General features: G+C 44.8%; 1 protein-coding gene across 1 annotated transcript in view; it reads left to right on the top strand.

Annotated features, from left to right (window-relative positions):
* Window positions 1-992: 992 nt before the first annotated feature.
* Window positions 993-24437, top strand: part of notch3 (notch receptor 3) — a 43392-nt gene continuing 19947 nt past the window's right edge. Inside the window, exons 1-4 of the mRNA XM_083780223.1 lie at window positions 993-1296; window positions 2780-2852; window positions 22646-22788; window positions 22984-23319. Coding sequence (XP_083636349.1) covers window positions 1233-1296; window positions 2780-2852; window positions 22646-22788; window positions 22984-23319 — 616 coding nt within the window. The 5' untranslated portion in view covers window positions 993-1232. The remainder of the gene's footprint in view (window positions 1297-2779; window positions 2853-22645; window positions 22789-22983; window positions 23320-24437) is intronic.

The following is a 24437-nucleotide window of genomic DNA, read 5'->3' as shown; positions in this document are numbered from 1 at the left end:
TAAACATGATGTGATGATGAGTTTGAATGATTATTAACAGTGTCAGTGAGTCAGGTCATGAATTGTAGTATCATCAAGTTCGCCCACCCTGTGTATTACTATTATTTAAAATGGCTCCTAATTCACACAACTATATGTGTGAATTGGAAATGAACGAATACAAACTCAACATCCAAAAGTGAAGAATTGTAAGTTTTTTTAATAAAAGGTTGAATCACTATATTCTGATCAATAATAATTTATCTTTAATATAATCAGAAGAAAACATTTTGGTGACAGACTTTCAGCCAATCAGGAGAAAGTAGCCATTTATCAGCTTAAACATTTATAGTGTTCCAGTTCCTGCTCATTTCTTTGTGTCATCACTTATAATTCCACTTGTTTAATCTGTATCCTGACTGAGTTCTCTCTCCTGATTGGATAAAATTGGTATCCCGACCTGAAAATGCATTTTCTGTTTAATAAAAAGCTGGGAAGACATGGAGACTCCTGTTACGGAACAAACAATCTATAGCAATGAATGAGGAGTAGAGTACTATTTGATGAATTGAACAATGTGGACCCTGTTGTAAACAAGTGTAATGCTTAATTGGGTCGTCCACTCACAGTTAACAGTCTTTGTATTGAGTTTGTGCTTAAAATGTACTGTAAATTCTACAAACTGTTAATAAATATTTCAATCAATCAATCAAAAACTATCACAATATAGAGCTTTTTAACACTTGAATTATCCCAAAATCACTTTTCACCTTTTAATTAGTTCAAATGTTAAATTATCAATTATTTGTAATTATTCTGTAAATTATAGTTTGCCAGACTTACTATACCAGTGGTGTCAAAATTGTGGACTCTCTCTAAAGGACTATTTCGTCTTATGCGGAATAGGCCTAGGAATAGGGGTGGTTAGAATGGGAAAAGGAGGCGGAGTAATACCACCTCGGACCAGAGAGTGAGTGTGAGTGAAAGAAAGTTTTTCAAAAGTTTGAGGAGGTTTACCAAGACGCACAGCAGCCGTGCCCGTGCTGCGGACTGGATATATTACTACGGGGGATTTGGACCTACACTTTCTGGGGGTGTTTTTTGCTTGGGGTTTTTTTTCGCTTACAAAAAGAGAAATAACTTAATGAAGATTCCGTGTCCATCTCGGAACTTTCATATCTCTTTGTGAACCTCCAAAGGATGTATTACTGCTAATATTACCACTAAAGCGCCCTGGAAACTTTTCCACCGAAATGGAAGGGAATATCATTCCATGGATAATCTTTTTATTTCTACAGTTTATTCATGATGGCGAAGGTAAGCCTTGTTAACCTTTTTAACGCTGCTCCGTTGACAGTTGTTTGTGTACAAGTAGTTTTTTCCCCCACATTAACCAGACATGTCTGGACAGCAGAGAGAGCCATTGTCCGGTGATACCGCTGTCCTTTAATGATCACCACCGCGGTGCGCACTGCTCCTCCAGCGTGTGGCTCGCCACTGACTGCATTATACGGTTCAAATTGCGTCCATGTATTAATTAAAACAGGTATAATAATAATAACAACGTGGTGATTCTAACGGGGCAAAGTTCAAAACGGATTGAGGTACTACCCGGTTTCAAGAGATAACATAACAACACCAACACACACACAACAAGGCAATTTCGCCCCCCCGTCGTCACGTTGCATTGTGGGGGCAGTTTCGCTTCTTCAACTACGGTGGACATCACAGCCAACAAGTGTGATGGTGATGGCCAGCCATCGGGACAAGAAGAAGAAGAAGGAGAACGTTGCATGTGCGTCGCACCACATGTCAACCAACCTCATCATAAACACATTTCAAAGGGGGGTTTGCTAAATAAGAGTGTGTGCTAGTGAGGCTGTGTAGGGAAATAGGTTTTTGCCTTACAGGTTTCATCTGACCATCTGTTCTGCCGGCAGTATTTCTGTGATTTATTTTTGTTGCCTGTGAATCTGGCTTCTCTCAGAGGCTGATCACACACCGTGGGAGCCAAGTGAACAAACACCAGCGCACTTCAGTTCAGCGGCAATCACAGCCCCCCCCCAGCCCCAGGCCACTGAACTGAGTAGTATTTTTTATTTATTTTATTCACGTTTTTCGTTTATTTATTTTTTTATATCGCTTATAGACTTAGAAATAACACTTTCAGGCCCAACAACAACAGTTTCGTGTTCAGTGTTCTGAATGATTTGTGGGGGCAGGGTGTGTGAATTTGTTAATGAAGGAGCGATGGGCCAGAACTTTTACCCCTCCCTCCTTTTTTTTTTTTTTAACAAAGAGCTTTAAAACCCCCTAAAAAAAGTATCTTGTAATGACAGCCAGAACAAGATAGCCTATCAATTGCATTAAATACAATAAACACTTGTATTGTTTGTAACAAATGTGTTGAATCTACTTTTAAAGTGAAATAACATTCCTAATTCTATAGCCAAATAAAATACCATATTATACGTTTTATTACCAGATAGAGAAAAGTTAATCTGTGTGTGTGTTTGAGAACGTCATAAAGAAACAATAGTATCTTTGAGTGTCTACAGAATAGGCCACATAATGAGATAAACATTTCTATACCAACAACAGCATAGATAAACTCTAGGGGTGAACTATAGGCACCAGAAGATTCTAAACGTCTGTACATGTCTGTCTAGGCCCAACACTCTCATCTTCGGACCAGGCCAGCTCTGAATGTAATTCATGTTGGATGACCCCAAGTAATTTGACATCCACCTGTGGAGCGCCAGTCTATGTCCTCCTTAATTAATTTCTTGTGTCTCCACAGGGTTTCACTGCTTGGATACACACAGACCTTGTGAAAATGGAGGGACATGCATAGACTCATCTCCTCGATGCATGTAAGTGTAACACTCTTGATTATGGTCTGTAAGCTTGACCTCTGACCCTTTCTTTTAGGAATACCCCCTGCTTTGAAAAAAATATGCCTTGATTGAGCATAAACCCAACATGTTAGGGCACTTCAAAGTCCCTAAAGTTATAGAAGTTTGTGCACTGTTTGTCTGACAATAATCAAACTATAGCCTATTCGATTGTTTCAATGGCTGGTATTGGTAATTAAGATTCAGATCTTGTCAAACATGATGTAGGATGGGTCTAAAGGCCTAGCTCTACTTGCCTCATGTGAGAATTACAGCAGGTTGCATGAACCAGCCTCAACATGTTTGGCTGACACACAGATTGCTCTTGCACCTGTTGAAGAGCTTTGTTAAACATAAATTACGGTATTAAGCTATACTCACACAGCATGACTACATTTCTGTTCCTGGTATCACGAGCAATTTCCCGGACTTAAGACATTCTGTTATTCAGTTCAGTCAGGTTTATTTGTAATGGCCGGCACAGTACAATTCACTGTATTTATTATCAGTTGTATAGTTTCCCTCAAATATATATATATATATATTTTAAATTTTGAGCTCACGTCAGATACATTTCACAGTGATGAGGTTCTTTGTTTTTCATGCGGGCATGAGACTATTTCAATAGCTGAGCTGAATAGCATAGAGTTTCTTTCCTGGGGGTCATTAGAGCATTTAGCCAAGAAAACATTCATGAGTGCTTTCTAATGGGAGACTGTAGCACTGTGCGACTGGTGAAACAATAATGGCTTTGGTGTCAGCTGCTTCCCTCCAGGACAGTAAAAAAATAATAATATTGGCTTGTCGATTCTCTAACTATGACCCTACTCTACTGCCTACTGGTCAAAACAAATAGACATTCCTGGAAATAATCGTAATAATAAATAATGTATCACATGAAGGGTCTCTATGCCGTATTATAACATTTCAACAGTGGTGTGTGGATAGCCAATGAGTAACTCGAATACATTTACAACTGGTCTGGTAGCTACCGCCCACAAGTTTCTATTTTTCAATCATTAGCTAAAGCTAAGTGTGCTAAAGTAAATATAATTATAATCATAGCTCATAAGCTATGATTATACTTTTATAAATACAGAAGTCTCTTTTCAATATATATATTTTTTTCTTATCTCTTATCCCCTCCAAAATAGTTATCATTAATTACTCTGGTGAAATAGAACAGCAACTTTGACTAGGGGTATACATTATCAAAGAGTTGTAAGAAATCAAGGCTTGATTTGACCATGGTATCAAAATACTGAGTTTGTGGCATTGTATTGCTTTTTATTTTATTCTTTGCTTGTGTGTGTTGAGTACATGCATGTATGTGAGGGGTGTGGTAGCCTTTCATGTGTAATTACTCTGCTGGCTCAGTGCCAACAACAAGAAGCACTAAAGTGCGAGGAAAAGGATTTCCAGTAGAAAGGGGACACCAAATGTCATACCACACAGCGTGGTGGTAAGAATACCACTACCATGGCAGGGCAGGGCAGTGGAGTGGAGCGGAGCGGAGCCGAGCAGGGCCACATGAGAGTGGCCAGGCCGGTCCTAGAGAGGTGAGTGGTGGAGCCACCCCTCCCCTTCCCATGGGAGCCTAGCGTAACAGGAGACCCAGAGCAGCAGAAAAGATCCTTTCTTCCACCAGATACCTGGATGTAACCTGGCACCATCGAGAGACGGGGAGAGAAGAATGACCGAGGCAAAGTGAGGCAGATATCGAGCAGAAACAAAGCGAGAAAATGCAGATATAGATACCGGTACTGGCATAGGATTTGGAATTTGGAGAGCTCGTGGAATACTTGAGATGTGCTTTAAATTTACAGGTGATTTAGTTCAGTGTAGAGATCTAGAGGTGCTCTCTGAAGTTGCGCAACCTGAACCAGGGTGTTGTTTTCTTTTTCTCGCGGCAAGTAAATTCTCATGTGACGCTAATATTTTGTGTGTAAGGCAAATGTCATTGTCCCTGCCCCAGATACCAATGTATCTTCTGTCATGTTGGCAAACAAGAAATTAATACTACACTTTGCCCGTAGCGTAGGAAACCTCACAAACCTGTCTTTGTCTGAATCCTATTATTTTCCCCAACCAAGTCACTTTGTTTTCCTGACCGTGCTAGCAGTAGCACTGCTAACTGAGTAAAGGTCTCTGGCCAGAGTTGCTGATAGGAGATTACAGAGTAATTCTCTGTAAAGTAAGGGTTGATGATGGTGTCGCCTCCATCCATAAGGTGAACAAGCAGGTGCATTTCATTGCATAGATGTGGTGTCTGACTCTGTACATGTTATTCTCAGATGTAAGTGTCAGAGTTATCGTCAAGTACACTGTAAAATCCTGAGCTTTCATTTAATTTGGGGTACAACTGTTACAAAATGGTAACATTTTTCAGCTTGACCTTTTGATCTTTGAAAACGAGATACTGCATCTCAAGGGGTTATTCCTATATAAAGAATTTCAATATATAATATATTGGTGTGCATGGGAGCCAACAGCACTGGCACACAAGAAGACCCTTTAATGGAATTATTAAAGGAATACGCCCCCATATGTGTAGCAACATTGAGAAATAATGTTAAAATAAATATTAAAACAAATCACCTGGGGTTAGGGCGTGAGATAAGTTGGGTATGTATTCCATTAATAATACCATGAATAAAGGTGTATTACATGATATTAGACATGCAACTAATCAATATGTTGTAAATTGATTCAAATCAATTCTACAGCAGAGGCAGATAAAAACCAATCTTCAGTCATTTGTTACTGTATTGAAATTTGAAAAGAGAATATGAGAAGAAAATTCAAATAAAAATAAAATACTGGATTTGTATATATGTATGGATTTTTGTAATTTGTTAGTTGAGTGAATCGTTACATTCCTATATGTTTTAGGTTATACTACTTTTTATTAACTTTTTTTATTTATTTAACCAGTAAGACGCACTGAGGGCGTGCACACACACATCCGCCTGGGTGATGGCAGACTGCTGGGCATGGGTTGGCAGATCAACATATGCAATGAATTCTGTACTGGCCGTATATGGAGTGTCTCTTTTTTTATGATCAGTACTTTATTTTAGATTTTTTTTACAAACACATAAAACATAAGACCTACAATACAAACACAAGCAACAACAGCAGAGTACGTATTCATGGATAGACAATTAAGATAGATAAGATAAAAAATTAAAAAAGGAAAATAAAAGGAAAAATCTAATTAAAATGGGAAAATAGTTTACATTATTTACAAGACCAAACGCAGCATCATCAACTGTATCATAATGTGTAGTAATACAATAAACAATCAAGAGGGCATTGCCTGACCATGGATCACACCAAGGGACCTGCAACATGACTGAGGAACACGTCCCACTTCAGATCATATTTATCCAACTGATTATTCATTATTCATAACCTCTCCAAAGCAGCCACAGTACCGAGCTGAGTGAACCATACATGTGCTGGAGGTAAAACCTCAGACTTCCATTCCTTAACAATGATCTTCCTGCCCACCATTAATGCTGTTTGAATCCAGTCAGCTAGAGGTGCAGGGAGGTGTTTTAGTGGCGATGGATCACCCAGAATAAAGAGAGCCGGTGTTGGTGTATAAGGAATATCCTGGTTTGTGATTTGCATTATATTCTCATGAATAGCACACCATAGCGTCTGTACCCTAGGGCACTCCCATAATACATGAATAAGTGTACCGAGGTCCTCATCACACCTCCAGCAAACCGGACTATCTCTGAGCTTAGCCTTGAACAATCTTCTCGGAGTCCAGTAGACTCTATTCATTATTTTAAATTGAACTAATCTGGTTCTAAGTTCACGGGACATCTTCTTTGAGTTCCGTAGAATCATCTTCCATTCACCGTCAGTAAAGGATTGATTTAAATCAACCTCCCAAACACTCTTCACGCTTGAGGGCTGACCTTGGTGTGCTATCATAATTGAATAATATGTTGACGCCTCATGCCCAGTTCCAAATATTGCTAACACTGTTTTCAAAAGGTCAAACTCTGTCGGCATATTGGGGTGAGCTCTTACATTTGTCAATAGTAAATGCCGAATTTGAAGATATTTCCAGAAGTGATTACGTGGAAGACCATATTGATCAGCAAGTTCTGTGAACCTTATATGGAGCGTCTCTTGAGTGTACAGGGTTTGATGAGGTCAGATCAGCATATGGAATGTCAGAACAGGAAGGACGGGTGGGGTAGAATCAACATTTGGAATTTCAAAACGGGTCAGCTCCATATATGGAGATCTAAGGGTTTGAGGTCAGATGTAGAGTTGCTGACCGGCTCCATATATGAACCAACAGGAAATGATATGGCCATATATAGACATTCCCATATATGGCACAGGACAGGACCCCTGGCAATGTCGTCTACGCCACGACTACATATATGCCCATATATGGAGATCCCTGATGATGTCACGTGGTGTCACGTGATTTAACTTGATGTCACGAGATGTCACAAGGCATGACCATATATGAAGGCGTGGGGTGACTAACGGACGGATGGACTGACGGGAAATGCATGTTTTCATAGTAAATGCGACAAATTGCTGTCGCAATAATATTTCAGTAGGTTTTCTTTCCGATTAACAGTTGGGTTTTAATATAGGGAAAGTGTCCCGTGCTTTGATCATGTCACAGACTCCTGGTGTCCACAGGGGTTTTAATATAGGGAAAGTGTCCCGTGCTTTGATCATGTCACAGACTCCTGGTGTCCACAGGGTTTTAATATAGGGAAAGTGTCCCGTGCTTTGATCATGTCACAGACTCCTGGTGTCCACAGGGCAAGCACTGGGCGTGTTACTGACAGCACAGCTCGCTAGGTGAGCAGTCAGGAAGTCCAGTTGAAGAGCCAAGGGCTTAAGCTCCGCCCTGTGTGTGGAATGTGCTGCCCTGGTGAGGGCCTTGGTGGCAAGCCTGGAGGGGACATAATTAGGCAGATTGAGAGGGTGTCATTCAGAGAGGATCCAGCTGGAAGAATTGGGCGGAGGGTGGTGATGGGGTATAAGGGAGCTGAGTGGTGTGGGCCGTGGGGGTTGCGTAGAGGACAGCTGGTGGATGTTGTGATGGTAATCCAGTGAAGTCAGATCTTGACAAAAGGGAAGCGTAAGGCCAGGTGCTGCCATTGAGTAGTCTGCTGCTCCCATGCTGCGAGAGACAAGCTCGTGGAGCTATGGAGCCTGTAGCCCACGGGTCTCCCCGGCACATGGTCCCTCTCTCACAGTGCAACAGCAACATGGACCACTCTTTGTCTCCGCATGTTGTCTGACTCCAATGGCTCATCTCTCTGCCTCTGTCGCTCAATTCTCACACAGCAGCAAATCGCAGATTATGAGCAACTCGTTCCCATCATTTCGTCTGCACTGAATGGAAATGACGGAGAATATTCTTCACTGTGTGAGGCCCAGCGGATTGGATACAGTGGCCCTCTGTATGTTATTAATGTCCTGGCCTTGACCTCAGTAACTGAGTCAGCCTATAAATTGTGAGTGTTGTGTTTTAATGACCCTATGGCAGCTCCCAGCCTCTTCGGACATGATGGAGGAAGACAGCGTTGGGTTTGATAGGGAGCAGACACTTGAGCCAGTGCTGTTGTCTCTCTGTGAGAATATTTTGTTTGTGTGTAATTTGCATCACTTCTGGGATAGGCAAAGGAAAAGGCAATAAGCAATATGGACAATATAAAATATCATGATATATTTGACGAAATGCCTAATATCGATATTGTGGGGATGACTAGAGTACCGAAGTCTGGCGTGGAAAAACACGCCCCATGGGTCATGACGATTTATTCTCTTTCAAAATAGACTTTTGAACTGTCTCACAAAAAAATAAAATGTGGATATGGCGATTTCTCTCGTATGGTTACGAAGCATCAACTGACAGTGAAAAAGTACTCATTTATCCAAAGTGTAAGAAAATAAAAGGTCCCCTACAATTCTCAGGCTTAGAAATGACTACATCTCCGCTGCCAATGTAATCAGTGTTACATTGTGCTGCATTGGATTTGTTATTTCTATAGGGGAGTAGCGTTGTCATATCAGTTGTTTCAACAAGCAAAATAATTAACTCTGCTAACAAATGTCATAACATCTAAGGGATCCCAGGAATTATTTCGATCGAGTGTGACATGCTTCAGTGAGGACAGTGATTCGTGTGATTTCCTATTGTAGCCTATTGTTTGCCAACACTACTTCCACAATTAAACATTTTAAATAAATTACTAGTGAAAATAGCAGTACAATACAAGCTCACAACACGTCACTCAGCATTCAAAGCATTGTGAGTTTATAGATTGGGTATTTCTGCTGTTATTGTAACATGGTATAATACAGGGTTATGTGGTTAATCAGAATAATCAATTTAGTCGATTTCTTTTTTTAATGTTTATTCGTTACTATATATAATAAAAAATATTTAAAAACAAAACTGATTATTCAGTTATTGGTTCTACATGTCGGTTTTGATATGTTTTCGATTAATTGTCCAGCCCTAATTGATTCTACATTCACTTTATATCTGAGACTAAATCTCTCTGATGCGTCGCTCCTGAGCTAGCATAGGTTTCTCCTTGAAGGGCTGATTTTGCACACATTCCGAGGGACATATTTACTGAGAGATGGCATCAAAGAGAGACACTGATTATATTGTTGTCTTGGTCCGGAGCACCTCGGGGCTAGTGTTGTCTTTGGTGTCTTTATGGTGGCTTAGCGAGGAATGCTTAGTAAGATTCTTCCTGCCCCCCCCTGTTGCTTCCAGGTTATTGTACCGTGCAGCCTCCCATCAGTTCACCCTGGCAGCATGCTCAGGAATGCCCCAGACAATGCCATCAACCTAGTCTCTTTGAGAATGGGATGTTTGGAATTACTTGTTTGACTTGCAATTAGTTTCCTCTGCCATTTTGTGAGCCAACATATAGCGCATATCAGTCATGTTATCCTGACAGGCAGATGGAGCCATCCATCATGTCAGTGGACAACTAACGCAGCGTGGAAATTGATTTAGATCAGAAGGGCCTAGTGCTGGGCAACATATTGATATTATATCAATATTGTGATATGAGATAAGAAATCGTCTGGGATTTTGGGATGTTGAATATCATGACATGGCATTAGTGGTGTCTTTTCCTGGTTCTAAAGGAGTTGTTTACCCAAAAAAGGATTTATTTTCTATTAATTACACACCCCATGAAGTTCTTTTTTACTCGCATTCCTGAGCCAATAATTTGATGACCGGGTCATCCGTCAGTAGGAGATTCTTTGAGTCTCTTTGAGTCGAGACTCCAAATTATTGGCTTAGGAATGCGACAAAAACAGAAATATCTCCATGAATTCAAGGCTTCATGGGGTGTGTAATTGATAGAAAATAAGTCCTTTTTATGGGTGAACTACTCCTTTAAGCCATGTGATACTTAAACAAGTTTTTTGTTTTATATTGAATTACGAAAGATTGCTGTCTTCATTATCATCTGGTTAGCCCCCCGGTTGCTATAGCTATCGACAAACAGCCAATGAACCACAAACAAGATGGTCAATAAGTTCAGAAGGAGAAAAATAGGCCTTTCTGTGTGGAGTTTGCATGTTCTCCCTGCGTCCCCTAGGGTAGGTACTAGTACCCCCACAAAAAGCGCGCAGTTATCCTGGTCTCTAAACTGGCTCCCCCTGGCCAGCCTGGAGCGCCTGATGGAGGGGAAAAGAACTGGTTGGAATAACGTGTTCCTTCCACGTGCTTCGTCAAACCGGGAAAACTCCCCTGTCAGGTGAAAAGAAGCGGCTTGGATGCTCATGTATTGAAGGAAACATGAAGTCAGTCCGTTGCTCTCCCCAGGTTTGTGGAGGGAGTGTGGAGACCAGGATTACATTAGATAATTGACACTGGGTGAAAAAATGGCTTACAAAATCGTGGGATAAAAATTATAAAAAAAAATGTGACATATTTTGTAAAAAAAATTGTGACATATTTTGTACAAAAGTATCATGTATTTCCATATCACCCAGCCCTAGTAGTAGGTTTTTTGGGACCGATCACTGATTTGAATGTTTCCAAGATGATTATATGTGTGTGTTATATCATATGTATGTGTGTGGCGCCTGTCACAAAGTTGCAAAATGATATTATACTATATATCGGATTTCTCCAGATTAAATTAAATTGCCGATCACTGATCAAGTCATTTGGAGTCATCGGAGAATCTCTACGGTCGTCATCAGACTAGAGATGAGCAGTGTGTGACGTGAGGTCAAACTGTGATAGGGGACAGGCGGATATTGTCGTCCCCACTTATCCTGGGTCATGACTGGGGACCAGGATTTGCGTTTCCCAGGCCCCATCACAGGAAGTGGTGCCTTCTGACCTCTCTTACTACGTACATCCCATCTATTTCGGCAGCTTAAGCAGCTTATTCAAATAATTCAATGCACCAGTCTCCATACTCCATCAACATTCTCATGCTTTTTTACATTTGATTCCGTGCGTGTTTCTAACCACACATGCTTGCATTTCTACTGTTGTCCCCAAGATTTATTACTTGAAGTTGGAAAGGCCTAAGTGCAAATGTGTTAACACACAAACACACATGTGCACACGCCTGTGTGCGCGCACACACACATGCACACACACGCACGCACAGCTTTGCTAGATAATAATTGTCAGACTTTCCAGTACCATGTAGCCGGCAGAGGAAGGAAACGCCATGATTTGTGTATTATTAGTTCTTTTGGTAGCCAGCGTATGTCTGAACCTCATGCTTAGATAGGGATAAGCCTCCGTCTGAAGTCTTATCCCTTGACTGTTTGTCCTCATCTGGGAGACAATGACTTCTAAAGACACATGTAGGCAGCATGGCTGATTGGAATAACTGAGGTCCGTCCTCACAACCCAGCCAAATTCCCCCTGTTTCTCCCACCCTTGGCAGAAGAGGAAGGGATGGGCTCTTTTCTGTGAATGCTGCAGGAAGAGCATCGCAGTTTTCCAGAAACGTGTTGATTTAGCCAGCCGATATTTACTGCCTCCCTAATGCAAGACCCAGATCAGGCATGGATACTCAACTTGGGAAATGAAGCTGAATGACCACATGGAAGTTATCTGCTTTGGGGTTAAATAAGATGTTTGAGTGAGATAAGAGACCACCACCACCTTCATCGTAAACTCTTCCAGCGGTTTATGGGTGACAGTGGTCGAGATAATGGACATTCCTTGGCAGTTTTCCAAGCATTCTTCCCTACTAGCTTATCGCTGTAGAAGTTTGCCAGTGCCCTATAAACAAACCCGGGTCTTTCAGGACCACGGATATGTGTGAGACTTTGTGCAAACAGCTCTCAGTCAATTTGTATGACGGCCTCTGTCAACATTGGCAAACTGTCCGTGTGGGTTCTTTCAAGATACAGTTCAACGCCACGGTAACATACTCCATATTAATATTGCGGCAGATATTATTCACTGAATTGATCAACCATATGGACACCGGCTGGAAGGCCTTAGTCATATCCTTTGTGATGGTAATGTCATTTTAGAAAGTATGCAATTGGACATGCGCCAAAATATTGGAGAAATGCCAAGGCACTATATCTTTTATGTTTGGGTGAAAAACCTTTCTTTAAAATTTCAAAGTTTTCCAGAAGTCTGGTTCAGTTTAGGTGGTGGGGTGGGGTTTTTGTGGTCGAGTTCATTGAAGAATGCTCTGAAAGACCTCAACCCTGGGATTCATGCAATGTGGTTATAGGCAAAAGCTCTGCTATTTCAGAAATGTCAGGGAGTATTTTTCCATAAATCTGTTGACATTTTAGGCACATTTGTGCAGATAGTGTATCAACAGAAATGTGGAGTACAAGTGTGCTCTTAATTTATTGTCAGATCAGTTGCAGCACAGTAAGTAATTGTTTGTTTAGCAAGCAGACCTCTTTCTCGCGTCAAGGTGCAAAATTTCACAGTGGCAACTTTTGAGCATTCCCCAAAGTCAGGGAAATACCTTTACTTAAGCCATTCTGAACGGGCACCCATTTTGGTGTTAGCATCATGTTATGCTTTAGCTATTTAAAAATAGCAGATCTACAAGCTCATATCGCGCCACCGAGTGGCGCGATACGAGCTTGTAGGTCTGCTATTTTTTGAAAAATCGAAGAACGACTGACATTTTTAGAATCTGATCTCAGGTCAGAATGGGTTAATCAGACCAGTGTGTGTCCGGCGGAAACCTCGTATGAATCTGATCTCAGGTCAGAATGGGTTAAGCCTGTATGCTTGTAGCGGGTACAAGTAATACTTGTGTACATGTAGAGTGTACAAGTATATAGTGTCTATATCTATACAGTATATATATCTAGAGTGATATGCTGCGTGTGTGAGTACACATCTCTCAGAGGTGAAGGGTGGCAAAGCAAGGCTTTCTGTATAGATTCATATTTAGTTTCCTCTTAGCGAAGGTTAATTGTCTTGATGTTCACATGGTTAATATTCATGCAGTGAAGGGGAAGGGGGGCACGAAAAAGCCTCCCTCAGGACATTTCAATACCGCCATTGTCTGTCTAAGCACCATTCTTCTATTAAATGTTGGACTTTAAACTGTGAAATGCTTATACACACTGCTTTTTAGGACTGATCGCACTCCATTATGGGTTTGAATTGGTCCCACACTGCGCTGAGTGCTACCTGCATATGCGAGGGATCTGTCCTCTCTCAAGTGCCCCAACTGTCCTCATGGAACCCTGTCTGACAACAACCCCCTCTTTCCCTCTGTCCTACCGTGGGTGACTGTTGCCAGGTTACAGCCCAGGCCTGCTGGTCCGTGTAAGCCCAGGCCTGAAAGACTGGCTGTTTGGGTCACTGCCCCCCCAACACCACCCCACCCCCACCTTCACATACAAAGGGGTTCTGACTACTTTAGCTCTTTTATTTGGGACACAACCCCCCTCCTCCACCACCACCACCACACCACAACTACCAGACCCCAAACCCGGCTCTTAGCTGAGAAAGGAGAGAGTTGAGGAGAGGCTGTTCAGGGTGGATGGGCTGTTTTTGGCAATGTGGTGACAGTATGGATTGAGTCTGGCAGAAGTAGGCTTTGTTCATGCAGGAATTTGGGCAGGGGGGGGGGGGGGGGTATGAAAATGTGTTATTAAAAGTTCCATTAGGTATTATTAACCCGGAGAGGTTGCATTTCCATTCTGAATGAGAAGATTAGCGATGTAGGTCGGTGTCTCGTCCAGTTTTACCGTTCATTTGTGGTAGGAATGTGTCTCAGTACTTGGGAGGGGACTCCTGTAGTTATTACTTTGTGGACCATGACTGTGTGTACGAACCGTGTCAGAGATTACAGCCTCTCTTTCCACAGGTGAGCTGCCCTCTGACCCCTGGCTGAGTAGCAGCTATTGTTTGAGAGGGGATGAGCTCGGGTTACCTGCTGCCACCAATGACCCAGAGCACAGGAAAAGTGGCATTGTGTTACACTCGGTGTGAGTGGCAAGTTTCACACACATAAATCAAAAGGTTTTTATCTGAGGGAGGGGGGGGGGGGGGACCGCACGGTTGCAACGACAACACAATAGAAATGACAGTAGACCGGGCGGATGTCTGAAGTCAAGTGTTAACTTCCTACACATGGCTTTCACGAGGATCGTTTTATGAAGGTGTCAAAGTGATGTCATTGTTGTGCTCTCATTCTCCCTTGTTTTGCAATTTCCCAGTGGATCCCCACCCATTCTTCCACAGAAGCTAAAGCCGGTTGTAAGTTTTTGCTTGTGTTTGGGCGTGTTGTGATTTGCTGCATGTGTGAACAGTGTTGTGTTTGCTTTGCAGTGGTGCCTTTAGCTTAATGCTCCAGGTGTGTAGAGTAACGCACATTGCATGCAAATGTCCTCCATAAAATCCTCCATATCTCTTGAGTGCGTGTGCGTGACTGCGTGTGCTGTGGCCTCCAAGTGTGTTGTTGGTTGGTCTCTGCTCTTCTCTGAGCACAATGGCGGTGCTGTTCTAGCGTAAAAGCATGGCAGAGAGAGCAGCCAAACGCCAGACGCCCAGAGTCTCGCTGACAGATGTGGACAGATGCATGGTGCCGCAGCCTGCAGCTGGTGGAGGCCTTCATGTGTGTTGTGACGTGAGGAGATTACCCACCCTGGCCATCCCCTTGCATGCAGGCTCCCTCCCTGCCTCCCCAGTCCACCCCCACCCCTCCCAGTCTGCTGCACTTCTCTTCCTCTTAAGGTCAGAAGTCGACACTCGCAAACTGTGACTCAGGGGCCTAGTGTTGCACAACAGCGGCTCACACCTGCCGTCCACGTTCACCACAAACAGGGGCTGGCCCCGCGTTGAGAGTACAGTTCCTGCTGCCCCGCTGTTCCCAGAAGCAGTGGAATCCACAAGGTTGTAAAGAGGTTGATAAGGCTATTCTCAGGTGCAGCAGGACAAAGTAGCGTCTCTCCCACAGCCTCTGCACTGATAGAGCTCTGACTTATGTGTTATTATGGGAGTAGCATATTGGCAATGGTACAGGTCTAGACAAAAGAATGTGTTTTGGCTGCTCGGGCCAATGTGTGTTTGTAGGGAGGACAAATAACTTCTCCAGTGTTCCCTCTTTAATACGGCCGTTCTCACAGCTTCCTTGTATGCACGTACGCAGTATAAAATCTGTCCACCAAAAAAACCCATGCTGGTCAATTTTTGCAATTTCAGAGTTGAGGCTGCAATCCATACCTTTTTTTTTTTGTGAATAATTTTTTTTTTTAAACAATCTGCATGGTAGATTATGCCAGTGGCATACAATTAGCACAACTGTGCTTGTTGGAGGTGCTCTCCCTGCTCTTCTATTGAGAAGTGTAGATAGGACTACTGGCTGACAAGAAGCTTTGCATGAACATGAAGGCCAAAGTGTAATGTCTCTGCTGGCCAAATGGGTTTCATGCCGTATTGCCGTAGCGCAGCAGTAGAAATGTTAGTGCGTTTTGCGCCCAACAGGTTTGAATCCCGGGTATGACATGCATCTACATATTGCAGCTTTTAAACAACACCCTGGATTTGACTGTGGACACGCATAACACACTGGCAAATTTCCAAGTGTGTTTAGACACACAAGAATGTTTGATCACACACTTTTTTCCTAATACCGAAATTCTTTGAAATGCTCAACCTCGTAAATATCCCTACTTTATCGCCTTGTATTTGCACTTGGCGCGTTGACATGTCCTATACCGCTCCTGTTCTAGATCCAAGTGCGACAGGACATATCACACCGCTGGGACGAACGCTAAAACCTTCCCGTCTCAACCCTTTGGTGTGGTTTGGGCTTTACACCGAAGTACATGCATGCGTGCGCGCACAGCACTTCCTAGAAGAAGCCATAAGTTATTCTATGCCCGCGGAGAGTCGTACTTTTGTTTGTGTGAGACAAATAAGCAACCAGGTCCATGAAAGCAAGCCCAAAAGAAACCAGGCAATTTGAAAATGTGGAATATTCTTTGAAACATTTTAACAACAACACAAATCTTGTATGTTGGCTCCTGGCAACAAAATATGTTTAGATGTAGGGTCCTTAGTTGGACAAATACATTAATCTGGAGGTACTTGACATGTGTGAGAATCACTGGTTTAACCAACATTAGGAAACAAGCTTAAATAAACAACTACACTTTAGAAACGAGCCCCAAAAAAAAACACAACCCGCATCTAGCAAAAGTCGCTTATAATAAGCAGACATGGCAACACTAGCCACAGTGTAAAATGCATGTCGGGAGGGTTTGACTGTCAGTCTGTGTTGTACTTTCCTTTCCTAAGTAGTTTACATCCCCAGTTCCTTCCAAAGACCTCTTTGTGCCACAACAGTTTTTTGGTGACACCCTAGATTCCAGACATAGTTAATTTGCCTCTAAATAAACCCAGCCAAGCCATGACAAATAGCCAAGGGGACCAAGGCTGGGGGGGGGGGGGGGGGGTGGGGGGGGGGTTGATTGGTAGGGTGTCAGGCTTGCTCGTTCATCTGTGAGGTTGCTACGGCAACAGGGATCTGGGATTCGGAGCGAGTGTTTTCAGAGCAGGAGACGAGGGATTACAGGAAATATGACATGACATTCCCTATGAACCAGACCCCTCCTCCTGCGCTCCGACAACCCCACCCTCCCCTCTAGCAGACACCCCCCATCCCTAGCCCCTCCCCCACACCGCTCCCTGACTGACATTATCATCACAATCAGACTGGAGACCTTTGACATCTGACCTCTCAGCGTGTGTGTGTGTGTGTGTGTGTGTGTGTGTGTGTGTGTGTGTGTGTGTGTGTGTGTGTGTGTGTGTGTGTGTGTGTGTGTGTGTGTGTGGAAAGCTTTGGCAGATGCAAGAGTAGCTGATAAACCTGATTACTGGGAATAATCAGGTTATTGCAATACTTAGATTGATGTGCATAATTAATTCTATTACAGCACTAAACCGGCTTTACCTGTTTCATTGGAAAGTGGCGTTTCAACTTAGTAACACAACCTTTTGTATAATGATGTTGTGTTACGGTCATGTGGTAATTAATAATGTTAGGACAATTAGACCTTTATCAGAGCATACATGAATATGAATTGGCCTGTTGGAATGAACACAGTGTGGGTCGCCTTGCGGGTGAAGGCTGCCCTGAGTACAGACAGACCATAAGAACTAGATCACTGTAGAGAAGGCTCAGCTACACCCACACCAACTACTGACACCTGGTCAGCTACACCCACCAACTCTACTGACACCTGGTCAGCTACACCCACACCAACTCTACTGACACCTGGTCAGCTACACCCACAGCAACTACTGACACCTGGTCAGCTACACCCACAGCAACTACTGACACCTGGTCAGCTACACCCACACCAACTACTGACACCTGGTCAGCTACACCCACAGCAACTACTGACACCTGGTCAGCTACACCCACACCAACTACTGACACCTGGTCAGCTACACCCACACCAACTATGCTGACACCTGGTCAGCTACACCCACACCAACTATGCTGACACCTGGTCAGCTACACCCACAGCAACTCTACTGACACCTGGTCAGCTACACCCACACCAACTATGCTGACACCTGGTCAGCTACACCCACAGCAACTACTGACACCTGGTCAGCTACACCCACACCAACTACTGACACCTGGTCAGCTACACCCACACCAACTCTACTGACACCTGGTCAGCTACACCCACAGCAACTACTGACACCTGGTCAGCTACACCCACACCAACTCTACTGACACCTGGTCAGCTACACCCACACCAACTCTACTGACACCTGGTCAGCTACACCCACACCAACTCTACTGACACCTGGTCAGCTACACCCACACCAACTCTACTGACACCTGGTCAGCTACACCCAACTCTACTGACACCTGGTCAGCTACACCCACACCAACTCTACTGACACCTGGTCAGCTACACCCACACCAACTCTACTGACACCTGGTCAGCTACACCCAACTCTACTGACACCTGGTCAGCTACACCCACACCAACTCTACTGACACCTGGTCAGCTACACCCACACCAACTCTACTGACACCTGGTCAGCTACACCCACACCAACTCTACTGACACCTGGTCAGCTACACCCACACCAACTCTACTGACACCTGGTCAGCTACACCCACACCAACTACTGACACCTGGTCAGCTACACCCACACCAACTACTGACACCTGGTCAGCTACACCCACAGCAACTCTACTGACACCTGGTCAGCTACACCCACACCAACTCTACTGACACCTGGTCAGCTACACCCACACCAACTCTACTGACACCTGGTCAGCTACACCCACACCAACTCTACTGACACCTGGTCAGCTACACCCACACCAACTACTGACACCTGGTCAGCTACACCCACACCAACTCTACTGACACCTGGTCAGCTACACCCACACCAACTCTACTGACACCTGGTCAGCTACACCCACACCAACTATATATACTGACACCTGGTCAGCTACACCCACACCAACTACTGACACCTGGTCAGCTACACCCACACCAACTACTGACACCTGGTCAGCTACACCCACACCAACTACTGACACCTGGTCAGCTACACCCACACCAACTCTACTGACACCTGGTCAGCTACACCCACACCAACTCTACTGACACCTGGTCAGCTACACCCACACCAACTCTACTGACACCTGGTCAGCTACACCCACACCAACTCTACTGACACCTGGTCAGCTACACCCACACCAACTACTGACACCTGGTCAGCTACACCCACACCAAATCTACTGACACCTGGTCAGCTACACCCACACTGCTCTATACTGACACCTGGTCAGCTACACCCACAGCAACTCTACTGACACCTGGTCAGCTACACCCACAGCAACTCTACTGACACCTGGTCAGCTACACCCACAGCAACTCTACTGACACCTGGTCAGCTACACCCACACCAACTACTGACACCTGGTCAGCTACACCCACAGCAACTATACTGACACCTGGTCAGCTACACCCACACCAACCATACTGACACCTGGTCAGCTACACCAACTCTACTGACACCTGGTCAGCTACACCCACACCAACTACTGACACCTGGTCAGCTACACCCACACCAACTACTGACACCTGGTCAGCTACACCCACAGCAACTCTACTGACACCTGGTCAGTGTAGAGCAGTGTGCTTCCCATTTCCCAAACCTTTCAGGTCGAGATGCAAAAGAGAGATCAGATGTTTGTCCGGGACCCAAACTAGTGAAAATAGAAGATTTACAAAAGCACAACGTGTCGCTTCGTGCTGCGTTGCGGGCTTGTAGATCGACTATAATTTATATATTTATTTATTTATGGAATTCCTAAGATTTGTTCTTTGTTGTTTTTCTGTTATATAAAAATTATCTTTTAAATGAAATGTAGGAAAAGAAAATGGGATTTTTACTCTGATCGTGACCCATAAAAAATGGACCCCTGTTTGGGAAACAGTGTCCCAGAACGGCTGTTTTAGAACACATGGGTGTCACTGAGAATCTCGCTGTGCTACTTTAACAACCCTCTATTCTTAGTAAAACGACCTGAGGTTCAACTGTACTGTGCTTTTTCCGTCTACACGAGCTTGTAGACTGTAGAGTGTATCTGCTGTTTTTTCAGACGGTTCCCCCCAGTATAGGGAGCAGGAAGGATGCAGGGGTTCAAGTGGTTAGGATTGCTATATTAATGTGCATGTTGAATGTTCCAATATACCTTTCGTTATAAAAAGACTTGAAGCTTCACTCCTGCAGACCTGACTTTTGACTGACTTTGACACCATACCTGTGTAGTGATGCTTTACTGAATCCAGCACATGTACGGTAACTGAACAATTGTTAAATAAATACTTTTTTTAGCCATTTTCCTGACTTTCTGCATGGGGTAACATAACATTCTTGTGGGTATGCCTTTGTTGCCTGTCCGTTCAATGCTCGGCACTGTGGCTTCCCTGTCTAGAAAGTAGAAACAAAACAAAAAAAGAATCCCAAAGAAAACTGAGCACCCTTTTGTCTTTCTGAACCAGAGCAGAGAATCAAATCAAATCAAATCAATTTTATTTGTATAGCACATTTAAAAACGACTCTCGTCGTACCAAAGTGCTTCACAGGTCAAAGAAAACAATACAATACAGTGCAATACAATACATCAGTGAAACAATATATAAAATAGAAGAAAAAAGAGAGAGAGAGCAGTTAAAAGGCAGTACGGAAAACGTATGTATAAAGTGCAAGAGTAAAATTAGGGGGACTGGAAGGCTTGAGAGTAGAGGAACGTCTGTAGGAACCAGTTACCACACCGTAAAATCCCCATGGTTAATTTATCCTTTTGTTACTCTGAAAGTGTACAAATGTAACCAATACGGGTCCATTTGGTTACATTTGTTTTTTGTACACAGAGTTGCATTTGTACACCCGGCCCCTGAGCTAAATTGACAACTAAGGATTTGACTGTGCAGGGCTGGACCACTGAATCATGTTCAGATGCTATACCTGGAGCCGCCTGGGGGCCCCAGCCACGAGTGAGAGCCATAAAAAACAGGTTGAGGGAAGGGGAGGAGAGCGAGAGTGGCCACAAAGGAGCCAGGCACAATAAAAGATGAGCCACCACAGTGTGATGTTGGTGTTCCTATAACAGTGAAGAGGAAAAGCCATTGTTGGTTCCACCCAGGGGTTCCTCTCCGGTGAAAGAGGAGAGAGGGCCCGAGGGAGGGCCAGAGTCCAGTCATCACTGCCCTGTCATCAGCATCAAACGGCCTGTTTGAAGTGGGAGCCCGTCCCCAGGCAGGGGTTCCCAGTGTGGGTGTAACGTTACCTGCCTGCATTGGCCTCCTTAACAGCCCCCGATCCCCCCCCCAGAGAGGGCCATAGGAAACCCTGTTTACCGCTGTACTTTTAGGTCAGGCTCAGTATTTCATCAAGATAATGTAGTGTTTTATTGGAATACAATAACCCCCCTTTTTATGTCTCTTCCCAGTTCCCAGTCTTTACACTAATTCCAAAGCCACCGCTGATGTTGCGCTTACGTGTGATGTTTGTCTCCCATACGCCCTCATGGTCTTAATAGTCTTGCTAATGTCAGACGTTCTTGGCAGTGTCAAGGTTTTTAGGGGCGGCTCTTTTCTGGGTGTGTTCTTTTTAATATATACGAGGACAGAAATGAGAGCTAGAGTGCGGAAAAACGGTAATGGTGCAGGAATGTGAGCCGCCATGGAGAAAGTGAGGCTTTCCAGCTGGAAGTGACACGAGAAGAGGGAAATTTCTCTTTGAATCGTCCTGTCTTTCTTCAGCAAAAATGGGAAGACGAAAGAGAAATGGCCTCCGTCTGTTTTCAAACAAGGAACTGTGTGTGTGTGTGTGTGTGTGTGTGTGTATTGACAGACCTGTTGCATTGTTCATATTTATGAGGGAACTCTTTGTATTTTATTTTATTTTACTTTTTGCAATCCCACCCAATACAACCCCTGGGCCCAGAGATCCACCCAATACAACCCCTCTGGGCCCAGAGATCCACCCAATACAACCCCTGGGCCCAGAGATCCACCCAATACAACCCCTGGGCCCAGAGATCCACCCAACACAGCCCCTGGGCCCAGAGATCCACCCAATACAACCCCTCTGGGCCCAGAGATCCACCCAATACAACCCCTCTGGGCCCAGAGATCCACCCAATACAGCCTCTGGGCCCAGAGATCCACCCAATACAGCCCCTGGGCCCAGAGATCCACCCAATACAGCCCCTGGGCCCAGAGATCCACCCAATACAGCCCCTGGGCCCAGAGATCCACCCAATACAACCCCTGGGCCCAGAGATCCACCCAATACAACCCCTGGACCCAGAGATCCACCCAATACAGCCCCTGGGCCCAGAGATCCACCCAATACAGCCCCTGGGCCCAGAGATCCACCCAATACAACCCCTGGACCCAGAGATCCACCCAATACAACCCCTCTGGGCCCAGAGATCCACCCAATACAGCCCCTGGGCCCAGAGATCCCACGTGTGCCAGGCTCTGAGTCAGCTGCAGCAGGCTGTGCCAAGGCGTCATGGGGGCGGGGCCCCTGCTCTGCCAAAGTCCAGAATATTAAGGAACATGGTGGGAAAGCAGCAGCTGCAGCACATTGGCTTTGGCTGCAGCACAGCCTGATGTAGTTTCACAGATCTGTCCCAAATGCCTCAGTCTGTCGTCAGCACTGTTTTCTGCCAAAGCCATTCTAACTTGCGCGCGTGTGTGTGTGTGTGTGTGTGTGCTCGTGCTCTCTGCAGGTGCCGGCCTGGTTACATCGGTACTCTCTGTCAGCACTCAGACCCCTGTCACCGGTCACCGTGTCTGAACGGAGCAGCATGCAAGAGCCAGGTGGCCAAGGGGATCCCACAGTACTCCTGTGTTTGTCAGAGAGGATACAGAGGTATGACGGACTGTGTAAACACATAACATTTTGCACAATTGTATCATTGACCATTTTTATTCACACAGCGAGGAGGAGACCTTCTGCTCTTACGTCACGTCGGGTACATAAAATCCAGCCGTGTGAATTTGGTCAATGAACAGACGACCGTGTTTCCCTTTTTTAACCGAACACAATTTACCCATGAATCTCTAGGCCAAGACTGCTCCCTCATAGATGCCTGTGCCACGAGTCCCTGTGCCAACGGAGCCCGCTGTGCCAACTGGAATAACCAATACAACTGCTCCTGCCCACCTGGCTTCCAGGGAAAGAACTGCCGCAACGACATTGACGAGTGCCACAAGCCTGCCGTGTGCCTGAACGGCGGCCTCTGCTTGAATACCCACGGGTCCTTCCGCTGCCAGTGCCCGCCTGGCTACAGCGGGCGGACGTGTGAGGTGTCCACCCTGCCCTGTGCCCCCTCCCAGTGCCTCAATGGGGGCACCTGTCGACAGACCAGTGAACACTCCTATGAGTGTGCATGCCTGCCAGGTACACAAGCACACACACACACACACATAGATCTGCTATTTCAGATTTGTTTTTAACGTATGAACATTTTTCAACATGGAACTGATAATGACGATTGTGTCAAAATAAATGCGATTAGACGATTATGTAATAATTGCGACAGTCCTACACACACATGTGTGTGCGCACACGCACGCATGCACACACACACACACACACACACACACACACACACACACACACACACACACACACACACACACACACACACACACACACACACACACCCTCACACACAGAGAGAGAAAGATAGAGAACAGTCATTGCATTGGCCAGAGACCAGTATTCCCCATATCCCCCAGCATAAGCAGTATATGCACTACTAGGGTTCTCCCAAGCGGATGACGTAGGTGTCAGCGTTGCGTTGCTGCTGGGATTTACTCCCCTGTCCCAGGTCAGCTTCCTGGCTGGCTATTAATAGCTGCGCGCGCGGTGGGAGGGTGGGAGAGTTGAGGAGTCTTGCTCCCCCGTGCTCTCCTTCGCTCCGCTCTCTTCTTTACACCAGGAATTTACTTTATGGGCCTTCTGGTTTCGCTCCGGGGAGTTGACAGGAAATGTCTCTTGCCAGAGAGGAAGTCATTGAAACTGTGAGAGATTATAAAACAAGCAAACACTGCGGGGAGTTGCGGACCTCTGGAGTGGAGTGGTGTCATGCCTGGTTCTGGCATGGTGTGGGAACCGCCGCCATGAGAAGATGTAAACAGTCAGACACCCACTGGATCTTTTCACCGACCCCTCTGGCCTATACCTCCTCCACCACTGTGGGAAATTTAAGTAAGGGTTATGAGTGGTCATGTTTAGTGGAGGGAAATGGGGCCCACGGATGTATAGTAAACACCGCTTCTCTCTGTGTGTGTGTGTGTGTGTGTGTGTGTGTGTGTGTGTGTGTGTGTGTGTGTGTGTGTGTGTGTGTGTGTGTGTGTGTGGACATCACACCAGTTGATTGGGAACAGCATGTCTATTTGGTGGGGAAATAAATTAATGTAGTTTTCTACGATTAGCGTTAAATTGGATATGGTTTGGGTAAAGTCATGGGGAATAAGTCAAAGCAAAACCATGCGTCACTACTGTCTTACAAC

Source organism: Protomyctophum parallelum, assembly GCF_964188405.1.
Source record: "Protomyctophum parallelum genome assembly, chromosome: 13".
NCBI classification, from domain to species: domain Eukaryota; kingdom Metazoa; phylum Chordata; class Actinopteri; order Myctophiformes; family Myctophidae; genus Protomyctophum; species Protomyctophum parallelum.
The sequence above is the reverse complement of the archived record's forward strand: the minus strand, read 5'-3'. Positions and strand labels throughout refer to the sequence as shown.